The following is a 13,923-nucleotide window of genomic DNA, read 5'->3' on the forward strand; positions in this document are numbered from 1 at the left end:
ATTTACCAACTTTTAATAAGTTTAATATTCATTTTGGTTTTTTATTTATTTATTTATTTATTTGCATTTTGAAAAGTTTTGAAAAAAAAAAAAGATTAAAAGTGGTGGTGGGGGGGGGGGGGCTTACCAATCTACAAATTCATGTCAGCTCATTTCAAGCATATTCATGATAAATTACTACTTACTAGTCCATCCCCAGTGAGAAAACCTCATATTTAACTAGTTAGAATCTGAAAAATGTCTATTTCGTAAGTCAAATTTTATTTAAAAATTCATAAAAATATGATCTTATTGAGATCCCAACTTGAAACTTTGCACAAATGAAGATAAAATATACACAAATGTTTGAGAATTTTTTTAAAAAAACTCATGTTACCTTTTTTGAGAAATTTAAATTTAAAATTTAAATTTCATTTTTAAAAAATAAAATTTTTTTGAAATTAGTCATGTTGCATATCCTATTAAACAGCAACTAATGTACTTTAAAATGCTGTTTACCAAATCTTTTTATCTTTTTTGGGTGCTGAGTTATCGTCCATTTTATGTTCAAGCATTCATGAAAAAAAGAGGGTTTTTTCGAAAAATCAAAGTCTCATAAATAAAAAAATAATAGAGATAAAAATCTAAAAATTTGGACTTTTGATTACCTCGAAGGGTACAATCGATGAGCCAAATGTCAAAGAAATACAAAAGGGTGAGGGAAAAAATTTCCCAAATTTTGGATCACTTGACATGAAATGACCCATAATAGATAATGAAAATAAGTATATTTATATTTTGCTTTATCAAGAAAAACGTTTTTAAATTCAGTTTCATCTTAAACCTTTGTTTCCGGATATTTTTATTTTTTTAGTTTCCATCGATTTTGAGTCTGCGTTATTTCTTTTCTTTGTCACCAACAAGCTTCCAAAGAGAAATCAGCTTGTATTGCCGATTCCGTGCAGCAATTGAGGAAACTGCAGGAATGACTTAGTCCCTCAGGATTTAAAAATGCTCGGAATAATACAATACCAGTACCACAGAATAACTGACGAGACTGACCAGAAAGCCGCACGAATAGTGTAATAATGAAATAAAATTATTTGCCCTTGTTCCCCCGTTATTGAGATATAAGGTCTAAAGTCTGCCAAGATTTAAGAAAAGTCGCCAAATTTGGAGACTTGGAGAGAAATGGAAGATAGCATATGACTTCTCTGTCTGCATGTGGCAAAACATCCATCTGCAAACCGTCTGAAAGATAATTTTCATTCCTCATCGAAACTCGCTAAATTTGGCGATTTTTTAAAAGTTTCGGTAGGCTTTAAGACCGCATATTTTGATAACGGGGGCACAAGGGCAAATAATTTACTCGTCCAAAAAAAGAGGGTTTTCTATGCTTTTTTGATTGCTACCTTTTTGGCTTTTTTTTTTTTTTTTCATTTTTACACCATCGTATGGTTTATTAGTGTGAGAAGTCAGTCAGTGAAATAAAAGGCTACCTACTGATCCACCTCACACTTAAAAATCTCATTAGGAACTTGGCTAAAAAGGGATTTATCGAGGAAATGTCGCGCACCGTGTTCTTTGGTGGCGACTGGTATCGGGTGTCAGACTGAGAAGTCCCGTTAGTAAAATAAAAGGTTAAGCATAGGCGAATGCTGCACCAAAGAAGTGGAGAGGAGTCAAAAGAAAATACAAGTGGGAGCATACCATAAAACCGCTTTTGTTCTCTTTTCTTTTTTCTAGAAATTGGGCTATATTACTAGATTTTAACGCCATAATTGATTCTAAAAAAAGCTCAGAACACGGTCTTGAAAGTCGTGACGGACGGCCACAATAGACTCACTCCTTTCAACTCAAAGTTCCATTTTATTTTTTATGAAATAATAACATGAGAAAAATATAAAACACACACTTATCAAATCTATTATACTTTTTTTAATGCATGAATCTATCAACAATATCATTTTCGATCCATTTGCTAATTTTGAACTTAGAAAAGTGGAGGGATGCTATCTGATGATTCCCAGTAAAATGACGGGCTCATGGCTCAATTTCCCTATAGGAAGAGTAGGCAGCTGCCTAGGGCGGAAAAATTTACAGGGGCGGCAAATTTTGCTTTAACCACATATTTTTTAAATGAATTTTTCATTCTTCGAAGTAAAATATTAGCATTCTTTCGTTTTTCACATTTCTTTTAATTTAATAATGATTACTTTCACACGTCTTATGAAAACCAAATGTTTTTCAATCATGGTATTTGGTCAGCGTAAAATAGTAAGTGAAGACGAAAAGGGGTGTCCCTGAATGTAAAAGGTCATCCTTTCTTCATAAGCTTGACAGTTTAAATTTCGGGAACACTTTTATGCGTGTTTTCGAGTTTTTGCTTCTTTTAGGGGTGGGAGAGGGAGCGGAAGATTTCAAATCTGCCAAGGGGCGGCATAGAGCTAAATTCGGACCTGGACGAGCTGTCTATTTAATTCAATCACACTTGAAAATCTCTTCAGGAACTGGGGTAAACGGATCATCGAGGAAATGTCCCGTGCCGTGTTCTTCGTAGGCGGCTGGTATTGGGTGCCACACAAGGGCCGTCGTGCCACGCCGGAGGAGGCACCCATCCTACTCGCCATGCCCCATTCTTCTTTCTTCGACACGGCGGTCGTCACATCCCTGAGGTGCCCGGGACTCGTCATGAAGGACTCGGCAGAGAAAGTGCCGATTTACGGAGGTAAGATCAGCTTCCACATTTGCTGTAAAATCCAATGCTCCTTCGGGCGACATTATGTGACCCCCCTTTGCCTTAATTCCCTATGTCGATTCATGATTGGCTAAATTGGAAGCAATAGCGACGAATATTTCGTTAGTCAGCTTCTGTAGATAAGTTAAGCTTGCGATATTTCATCTATCTCCACACACAGTGAGCAGCTGGGGCGTGCTCAAAAATTTTGGGACCGGTCACAAATTAGGCAGTGACAAGCAAAGGGATGTAAGTGGCAAAATTAAAAATTTGGAGATAACCAGTACACATGGTAGGTGAACCTCTCCTCTGTCTTGGGGCAAGAGATGGTACTAGTAGCCCTAGTAGTTGCTGCTACACTGCATGATTAAAAAAAAATTCAATGAAAGCCTATCTAGGATGTTATATTTATACGCGTTTTACTCAAAACTTGAAAATGTCCACTTGTATCCCTTTGCTTATCACTGCCTCATTTGTGATTCACACCAATGATGATTTCGATACTGAAGAAGTACTTGATTTGCGCTAATTCGTTTCAACTACTAAAGAGGACTTTTAAAAACTTAAAAATGTTATTTAAAAGAAAGAAGGCAAACAAAATTAGATATTGTTTGCACTGATGGAGCGCTTAGTGTGGTTGTCCAGAAAAAAGGGTTTTTTACCTTGCGTGAAAGTTATTTGGGAAGAAAAGTTTTTGAGTAAAACAGTGTGTTATCCGTCAAGAAGATCTTTTTGCCAGGGACTAAAACTTTTCTTATGTTGCATCACCCGCGTTTGCTAACAACTATTAAATTTGACTTTGTGGACATTGGTGCAAATGTGATGCGATATATTTCAATTTTTATAATTTTTATTTTTAAAGAAAGTGGTGATTTGCGTTCCCCTCCATAAATAAATAAATAATCGTACCTACTGGGTACCGAAAATAAAACCAAGGGTTCTGAGACGGGGGTTCTAAGGATTCTCGATATGCAAACTTAGCACTTTATTAAAGTAGTTTTTTCACACTTAAAATTCAATTTTCAACCCCAATGTTTCATTACCACTAAAAGGTAGGGGGAATCCCTATCACCCTACATATATTTCACCCATTATTTTAAAAACATCGGGCCCCTTTCAGGCTCGGGCCGGGCTTACAGGTGTCTCTTATACCCCCCCCCCTTGTGCACGCTCCTGGTGAGTAGTAGAAAAACTGACCGTGGTGGCTTGATTGATAAGACGTTCAACTCGTAACTGGAGAGACGCAAGTTCAATGCCGGCGGGTCGAAGATCCTCCGTGTGCGATAATGATGACTGGTTGATGTTAAATCTGTCGTGGTCACACAGTTCTTCAAGTGCCCCCTCCAAATCAGTATTTCATCTAAGGGGGCTGCATCAGGCATTGCTCAGCTCCTGATATGGACCAAAAAGACTGTTCCTGTCTGGTCTCAACGTCTCATCCGACCTGTAATAACACCACTGTGGTAAGCACGGGGTACCAGGGAGAGCTGAGTGATGGGATATAGTTCGACTTTAGCATGTCCTGAGGGGGGCAAGCTAAAAGGGGACAAGAGGTTCCGTCCCAGAGGATTTGTCTGAAGTGGAGGAAATCTTTTTTCCATTGTGGTAAGTTGAGGAGAACAGCCCCCAAGCCACTAAATAAATGCCACTAGAGTAGCCTCCGTCTTTTGATGTCAGATGTACCCATAAACGTTTCCATATTGGTCTATATTTTCATATTGTTTTGGACATTGATTGTTTTCTTTTTTTAATTAACGAGTAAGTGAACATTTGCGTGTTTTGTCAGGCCTATTGCGATTCACCCAGCCCCTGTACGTAAAGAGCGACGATCCAGATTCAAGGCGAAAGATAGCAGAAGAAATCCGGAGACGAGTATGGTCCGGCAAGAACTATCAACAATTGCTGCTCTTCCCAGAGGGAGGGTGCGGCAACCGGAAAGCACTCCTGCAGTTCAAACTGGGTATTCGCAGTTACTCCTTATTTTTGTTGGCAAAAAGTAGCCTTAATTTAATGCAAGGAAAACTGTCACAACTCTTTTAATGCATAAATTTTAGAATCAATAAATAAAATACATATTTTACAACAGAAAATAGTTGGCTGTATGAATTCAGCAATTGAGTGAAATAAATCAAATTTCTCATCTAAGTTTAAAAAAGAAACTAATCGCTTAGAAACTTTCTTGTCTGCCTTGATGTAGCATAACGCAATACGTATACGCGCGTTTCAAGCACTTGTATCATAGTAGATTTTTCAAAAAAATTGCAAGACCACCTGATTAAAAAAAATCTAAGTGTTTTTATTCCAAATGATATAGCAGAGTGGGATATAGTAGATCAAGCAGAGATTTAAAGCAGGGACAGTTTAATTTTACCATGACATGATATAAGCTGAATTTTTAAATATTCTGTGACACGTAGAATCGCCAATTCTTCCCTCTTAAATTAGACAGTCAGTACGTTATCATTATCAAACACCTTTTCACTTTAGAAAACGGACGAAAAAACCCCGTTTTAAACCTAAAATTTACTTTGTACTAAATTGCTTTTTTTGGTTCAGTGCTTTTTTCATCAGCTTTTTTCATCATAAAACGTGTGATGCTTTCATTGCAATAAAAATAAGGAAATAACATCAGTTTTATAGTCACACTACATATTGTTTAGATTTTTCTCTGCCATTTTGTTTGGGTCCATATTCCTAATGAAATCAACAAACTTATTACTGTTATGTAACCCGTTACATAAAAGAAATGACTTTTATAAGTTATTAAAGTATAACATTAATGAATACACAAAGTTATTACTTATGTGTTAACTAGTATATTTAAAGAACTTTTGTAATAGAACCGATCTTTTCTTAATTTAGGAGGCTTTTCTCCTGGAGTACCAGTGCAGCCAGTATTTATTAGATATAAGAACAAACTGGTAATTATTGTGGTTTACTTAATATGTTTGTGCTTCAGAATTTCGAAAAAAAAAGTGTTACCCTTACGACAGTACGCAACAGCTGGCTACCGTTTTATTGAAGCCTTCCGATTGGTTGAAGAAAGTTTCAATCGCCAGTTCGGGTGACTGATTGAGGTTCAAAGCAGTTGGCGCACATGGCCGTTAATAGTAGGAAGTACGGAACGAGTTTTCGAGGTTTGAGGCGTACCAATAATGAGTACAACCGAAACACTGAACAGAGCAAATGAAAGATTTCCAGGTTAGATTAATTATTTGTGTGTAATTACGTTTCTGTATATGTTTTTTATTGCTCTTTCTGCAGTATACAATTTTCCTCATTTTCCAAATATAGCTACAAGCACATCACGCATCTGCTAGTATTTTAATATTTAATGTGAGGCATGTCCATTTTTCTATCATAATCTGCATGAAAGCTGTCTTTGAGAAAACAAATGCCGTAAAAAACCCTCTGAATATTATACGATTACTATAGAGCTACCCTTGCATATTAACTACATAATTATAGTGTAGGGAGTGCAAGTTCAATAATTCTCATAATAAAAATATGTTTTGCGCTTTTCCATTTTTTCCAGAATGAAACTTAGAATGAAACTGGCATACATTCAAAGAGCTTATAACCCAAATTTGGTTACCCCCCCCCCCCCCCGAGCATTAAGGTCTTTTGGCTTTGAGGTAAAGTACTGAGTTACCACGGACAAAGATCCGTGGACCGAACCCCGCCACGTACACGCATCGCTCACTCTGCTTTTCACATCCGTACGCCACATATTGGTGTCCTGGAAGTGATATAAACACGCAACCTTCTGATGAGGGGTCAGATATGGAAATACCCCAAAAAAAGGCGATTGAGCCCAAACCTCAAGTATCGGAAAATTTCGCACTGCTGGACGCCTAGTTTAACTTCAAATAAAATTGCTGAATAAATGAAAAAAAAAAGCAACAAATTAGGGTAACAGTGCTGCTTCAGTATTACTTTAACCAACCTTTGCTCGAAATTTTAAACGTCGACTGCGACACCGTTATTAGAATTTACAATTACTTTTAAAAGATGTAAAAAAAAGTAGGTGTCTTATCTCCTTTATCAGATTGTTTTTTATTTTTAGGACACAATCACATGGGCGTGGAATGGCCCTGGAGCGTAAGTAGTAATTTTCTGCTTTTGAGTTATAAACGTATTTACTTTTTAAAATTAACATTGTTTTGTTCGTGGTGGCTTTTATTATGTGTTAAAAAATTTACTTCATGGCAAAACACTGAAAATACCAAGCAGTTTTTACCTTTTTAATGTAACTTCAAAGTCACGCATTTTTAATTAACGAAATTTTGCGAATAACAATTCTTTGTGAATTCTTTATTCACTTGGAGGTACTTTTCCGTTATGGGTGTGTTACTCGGCTTGGCGACTTGTTAATGTTGACTCTGGCGAAAATAGGAAACTTGGTGGCAAATACTATCGTTGTCGTACAATTGTTGAATGTCACCAATTATAAAATTTTAGTGTTCAATAGTGTATTAAAATCGCGACGATTAAAAATGCACCAAGTGACGTACCACGTACCTATAACGGAAAGTACCCAATTTGCAAATGTGTAGCTGCAAAAAAGTTTCAACTTTTAGCTAATTGTCTTTCCTTTTTATTTCTTTCTTTCTTATTTTTTTTTCCAGTGTAATTAGTAACAATCAAATGTGCTCGTGCACAGGTAGGTCGAGCACTGAAAGTACGAAAATGACCAAAATGTACATCCTCGGGGATACAAAACGATTGTTGACTGCACACTATTTTGGAAGCTCTTTGAATAGGTTTTATTCAATTCCTACTATTAATTTACAATCTCCGTATATAATCTTGTTCAAATCTTGCAACTCAAATTTCACCTACTCCCTGTGATCTTTTGAAACTTATTTTCTTTTCTTTCAAATTTTGAATTCTTCTGTAATGCGAACTCAGACCTGATGACAATGCAATATTCCAAATTCATTAACTATTAATTATTAGTTTATTCTAATTTAATCAGTATTTTTGCATAAATCCTCTAATATGAGGACGAAAAAATGCTCGCAAAAGTTAGAACAAAACATCTGTAGAAACCCTTGTGCTTTTTCTGCATTAGAGAAAAATTGTTCCAATGCTCCAAGGTAATTAGAACGTGAATTATAATTGTTTTTAACTAATTTCATGCTAAAATGTACCTGAGCATTCAATTGGAAATTCATCATTGATTACGGTCATTTTTGATTAATGCGTTTATTAAAATGTATCCAACTTTAAAAGCAATATAAGTATTGTTTCCACACACGGAGTAAACTTGACCTAAGATTTTTTTAATATAAATATTACTTGTTTAAGGGCTATTTAGTTTTAATGGTTTAGCATTCATTGCATTTCATAAATTATCTAATTAATTCAAATTGTAGAAATGCATGCCAAGTGTGTATCTAAGTTAAATAAATAAAATTCTAAAACAAAGAAAGAAAAAGAAAAAAGAAATGAAGAAAAGAAAAACGCAACAATTATTGAACAGTGAACACATTGCTGAAATAGTCTAGTCGTTTTCTCTATATAGACACTGCGCTGACAGTGAAACGTGTTTTACAGAGTTCATCTAGTGTTTATAGAGACGATAGTTTACATTCAAGGGGCTTTGTGATATTTGGCGGTAAAAAATTTATACGGCTACAGGAAAAGAGAAGATTCTCGAAAGATTCTCGAGAAGATTCTCAGATCTTCGACTGATAAATCAGTCGAAGTGCACAATTTTCTTGAAAATCTTCCAGGTGTGAGAGAGCTCGACGGATCAAAAGGGAGTAGATTACGTTCAACTTCGTGAAGCACCATCGCATTCAGTGCTGGAATAAAGAGTGATATTTTAATCGATATTCTGCTTTTGGCATTGTCATTTATCACGGATAATTCCATGTAATTATTATTGGTGCACTCCAAATATTTTCAGTATTTAATGCGTCTTTAATCATCTAATATCAGACTCTGCTCGTCCCAGTCGTTAACAGAAATAAAAAGACGTTACAAAGCAGCAAAATTGAAATTAATAATAAAAAAAAAATAACAATAATAATAATAATAATAACAATAATAATAATAATAATTATTATTATTATTAATAATAATGATACATATTTAATAAAATAATCATTATTAATAATAATAAATAATTAGCAATAATAATAATGAGTAAATAATAATAATTATTATTATTATAAATAACTAATAATAAATAACAATAATAATAATAATAATCAAAGATTTCGTTATGAAATTCAACTTCCTTAAGTTTTTTTTTTCTTTTGCAAACTCATCAAAGAGTAAATGGCAAAACGTTTATTAGCTAATTAAAGAACCAACCACGAAAAAAATCTTTTGGGATGTAAAACCTTCATTGTGAAGTTTACTCTATCTAATTGGGTCCACATTTTTTTTTCTTTTTTTAAGGGGAGCCCTTTATCTGTCCTAGAAATATTCCTAGAAAAAGGAAGTTTTAAATCAAAATGTTAATGACTATCTGATGAAGCTAAAATTGAAGCAAAAAACTGACATTCGTTTAATCAAAGGCTCTGGTAGAGCTACAATGGGGTGGTTTCCTTCAGTCAAAAGTACTACTTTAGTCATTGAAATGGATAGAATGAGCAAAAAAAAAAAAAAAAAAAAAAAAATACATGAACCCAGAAAATACTTTGATTTTCCCAACAGTTTTCTTTTTTTTTTTAATTAATTTTTTAAAATGTCCGATTTTTCAAACAAGGCGTGGTCTTTATGACGTCACAAATGATACAATTTGGCGCATCTTTGTACCGCGTTTCCACGTTATGATAATCAAGCAGCGAATTAAAATTGCGCTCTACGTTTGCTATAAACCATATCGTTGCCAATACACGTGAGTAAAGATGCGAATTAAATATTTTGTTCTGTAAATGGCAACACAGAATGGCATTTCATCATTTGTGATGTCATTGGCAAGAAGTGTAAACAATAAAAGCGCAACGATTTAAGTAATTTTTTAAAAATATTAAACTTAAATGAATTATTTAAAAAATGGTCAGATCCTATGTTTTTAAGCATGCTCTTTCAGAAAAAAAATACTTTTAAAATTTTGGAAACGACCCCATTAATGTCCTGTATGCACAAGCTTATTTATTTCGTTAAAAAGGTACTATTTTAAACGAAAAAAGAAAGAGCAAAAAACATATATGGATAGGGTTTTTTTTTAAATCTTTTGTAACAAACGAACATAACTTATATACGCATACTTCAGGGTCCATTAAAAAATATTAATACGTTTAAATTATTACTTTTTTGTGTAAAGTTAAAAATGTTTCTTCATTCACTAATAACTTGGCAAGTTTATCCAGTTAAATATTTTATTTTCAGGTTTAAACAAGTTTGGCTTACTTTGAGTCAATTCCGTATTTATTGTGAATTAGAAGTAAGTATTAAATTTCAAATCGTATGCATTCATAAAATATCAATTTATTTCTATCTTCAAACCAATTTTTGACCTTATCTTTTCAGTTTCTTCCAATTTATAAACCATCGGAATTGGAGAGAAAAAACCCCAGAGTATTTGCAACAAATGTTCAAAATTATGTAGCCCAGTAAGTTTTATATGTTTCATTACTTCTAAATCATTTTTAAATATCGTGAAAATGAATCATTTCGTAATTGATTGTGAGTTTTAAGTGTTTTTTTTTTTTAACTTAAATATTGTACTTAAAAAATGATGCAAGCTGACTTAGCGACTGTTGCTGCGCACTTTTTTTACTATAAATAAAGGGCATGGTGTAAGACGTATAATTTACCTAATTCTTGTTATCTGACAACAGTTCAGGTGGAAAGTTAGTTGTCTGACATTATTCTAATCAAGTTGTAGAACTATTTAAGTTGATTGAATACAGGACCAGGTAGGAAATAAACCAGAAAAACATACTAGCATAACGACTAAAGATCTTACCTTGGCACTTGGCGACTAAATAAATACTCAACCGGCAGCTTTTTAAAAATCCTACTTTAGGGTGGTTCAAAAATACATGTAAAAAAAAAAATTCCTAGAAAACATAACAGGACACTCCTCAATAGTTTTAGACTTTAGCATAGTAATATACTGGAAGTATTTTAGCTTCCTATTTCAACTGAAAGAGGATGCTCCACCCCCTACCCCAAACTTCATAAGTATGGGGGTTAAAAATAAATTGAACTGTAAAAACAATGCTACATATTATAATGTACACTAGTAATATGCATATACATTGCAATAAAATAATTATGTACAAAAAAAAAAAACAGCTGGGGAAATTAAATGTTAAATTTGTGGCATGTTCTATGCTACGGCTAATGTTAAACTAAGAGGTCATTGAGCACCTTCTTAAAATTTGAATAAAAACCTAAAACTTTTACAGCATAATACTGTTAGTAAGTCTTAAAAAAAATACGGGGTGTCCTGGATTCTAGCTGAAAAAAAGTTTTTTTGAACCACCTTTTTAAACAGTCATTTCTGTTTAGTTGCACTTAGTCTGAGAAGTGAAAACATACTAAGTTCTCACATGGTTTTCCAACTATCACCAACGGATGCGAAAGTCATCTGTACACTTCAAATATTTTTACAAAAACTGATGACTGAATGGATATTAGTTCCTTAATTTCCATTATTACATTTTTATAAATGTTCTTATGCATAATGTCACAGTTAGGTCTCATATGCCAACGTTTTCAGCAAGAAAAAGCTTTGGATTAAGTGGCTGCTAAACTAAAAGTGTTTATCTGCCACTGGCAATTAATTAATTAAAATTTTGATTTTTCAGGCCGAGCAGGAAACTTAACAAATTTACAACTTTGCAGTAAAGGAAAAATTAGCGGTCACCACCCGCCACAGGACGACTAAATAAGAAAAATGTCGTTGAAAAACTCATCTGTCAATTACCACTTCAAAAAATGAAGTAATTAATTTATTTTTTGAGATGGCCTTATTAGTGCACAAATGGCATTCCGTCGTTGGTAAATTCTTTCCCCCCAACATCAACATGTAGTCTTACGCATTAATTTTAAAAACAAGTTGCTTATTAAAAAATTAGATCGATTAGTTCTTTGAACCCCTGTTTTTTTTCTTTACTCACCAGTTCAAAAATTATTTTTCCTGAAATTTTGATGAATTTTACTTCTGTTTACGGAACAGCTATTAGCATTTTTATGATTTCCATTTACAGCTGTACAGGAATTTCGACATCTCGCTTCAACTTAGAGGACGGCAGGTTCTTACAGGTGGCCAGAGAAAATCATTTACCACCAACAGCACCTTTCATAAAGTTCCTTCGCCTGAGGCACAAGCTGGGGTAAGCTCTATTATTCAATCTAATTCGATACATATTAAGTAAGTACAACGCACATTTTTATTTTATTTTATTTTAACCAATGATACCTTCGTTTCTGCCATTTCTAGCTTAACCGAGTGAAGGGTACCATGGTAGTTATAGGGGAGGGAAAAAAAAGAAACGGAAGAGAAAATTACGATGTATGTAAATATACATACCCGTACCTAACATATATATATATATATATACATCTATACACCTATAAGCACACGTATATACTTATATACAAAGGCTTGAAGAATTAGTAGACTCGAAGTGCTCCATTGGGGATTTTAGTTCTAGGAATCAATGAGTGAAAATGCTGTTACAAATACAGTAGTGTGGTAATTAATTGGAAAAATGCATTATTTTTTTCAAAATAATCAGGTTTATTCAAGTTTTCCATGAATACATTTACAATGCACATAGGAAAAAAAAAGTAGGACACCTTAAAGAAGCACACACGTTAATTAATGCTTACATATTAAACAAAAAAACTGTTAAGAGTAACCGACACATCTCATAAAATACGTCCGTTATGTAGCCAAATAAAGTAAAAATACAGCATCTCCCTCTCTCTCTGGACTGAAAATACTTTGCAAGTTTTGAAAAGCTCTCTTCAATTCAATATTGAAAAAGAGGGGGTTGACTCTGCTTCTGGTTCTTCTAATTCATCTTCATTGGCGGACGAAAAATCCAAAAGGATGGCTACCAATGGAGTAGTAGTATTTCGGTTTTCATAGATTAACTTTAAACAACGTGGATTATCTATTTATAGTAAACTAGCAGTACCCGCACATCGATGCCTGAGCCAAAAATTTAAAGAAAATCCGTTGAATTAAAGAAAAACAAATTACATCAAAATTACATTTGCAGTAGCTTTCAAATGTAAAAAAACTACACAATTCTTCGCCAAAATCGCCATGCGACTTTCTAATTAAAACGAAAATCAATTAACATACGCACAATGAATTTAAAATAAAGTAATAACAGTAAAATATTCATAAGTAACAAAGGCAACTTCCTCCAAAATGTTTAATAAGAAAGTAATTAAAAAATTGTCTCGAAAATGGACCTAGTGTTGTAGTTGAAAATTGTCTGGAAAGTGGACCTAGTGTTATAGGAATTTCTCGAAAGAGAAACCGTGAAAATTGGATCAGTTAGAATCGCCTATGTCTCTTGTTCTAATTAATTGAGAAAAATGGAACAAACATCATCTTGTTTGGGAAGGAAAACCCTTTCCAACGATATATAATGTTTGCGGGTGGGGGGATTTTTTACCCCCTAATTAGCCGAAATTTAGCTTAATTAGTTAATTAGAAAAAAACTAATTCGAAATTTAGAATTTCGGCTTCGGGGTGCACGGGCCCGGGGTACGTTCGAATTTTTGTGCCAAGTTTCAGGGCTGTAGGTGCTATGGGGTCTTCTAGCCATCGAGTACAAACAAAGAAAGAAACAAAGAAACACCGTCACCTTTATATATATATAGAAGATAAAAGTAAGGTTTCAGAGAAATTCTGGAAGGAAGTCTGTGGCGGACGTGCGTCCAAGAGATCCCATAGTTATTTTTTTTTTCGTTCAAATTTCGCGTAAATTGCTTATTATAGGGGTGAAAAATTACTTGCATATATTAATATTATATATCGTTGGAAAGAGTAGAATTTTCCGCTTTCTACGCAATTTGTTTCAATATGCTCTAACTTAAATACGGCGGGAGTTATTTGCGTTTTTAGCTCGAACTTTTTTAGGTTTCGCTAAAATTTAGGCACTACTTTATTCATTAAACCTATCAGTAAAAAGCAAAAGAATTGTCCTACAGTTTTTTTTTTTTTTTACACTACTGAAAAGAACGGCTTTTTTTTACTCCAGATCTAACTCGACCTATGG

The 13,923-nt window shown here is 33.9% G+C and overlaps 1 protein-coding gene across 1 annotated transcript in view; it reads left to right on the plus strand.

Moving 5' to 3' along the window:
• LOC129224399 (lysophosphatidylcholine acyltransferase 1-like) overlaps positions 1-13,923 on the plus strand; it is a 40,273-nt gene that overhangs the window by 11,062 nt on the left and 15,288 nt on the right. The window contains exons 4-10 of the mRNA XM_054858848.1: positions 2,487-2,707; positions 4,503-4,676; positions 5,579-5,637; positions 6,783-6,817; positions 10,064-10,118; positions 10,205-10,287; positions 11,893-12,018. Of these exons, the coding sequence (XP_054714823.1) occupies positions 2,487-2,707; positions 4,503-4,676; positions 5,579-5,637; positions 6,783-6,817; positions 10,064-10,118; positions 10,205-10,287; positions 11,893-12,018 (753 nt within the window). The remainder of the gene's footprint in view (positions 1-2,486; positions 2,708-4,502; positions 4,677-5,578; positions 5,638-6,782; positions 6,818-10,063; positions 10,119-10,204; positions 10,288-11,892; positions 12,019-13,923) is intronic.

The sequence above is a fragment of the Uloborus diversus genome, chromosome 6 (genome assembly GCF_026930045.1).
Source record: "Uloborus diversus isolate 005 chromosome 6, Udiv.v.3.1, whole genome shotgun sequence".
Taxonomy (NCBI): domain Eukaryota; kingdom Metazoa; phylum Arthropoda; class Arachnida; order Araneae; family Uloboridae; genus Uloborus; species Uloborus diversus.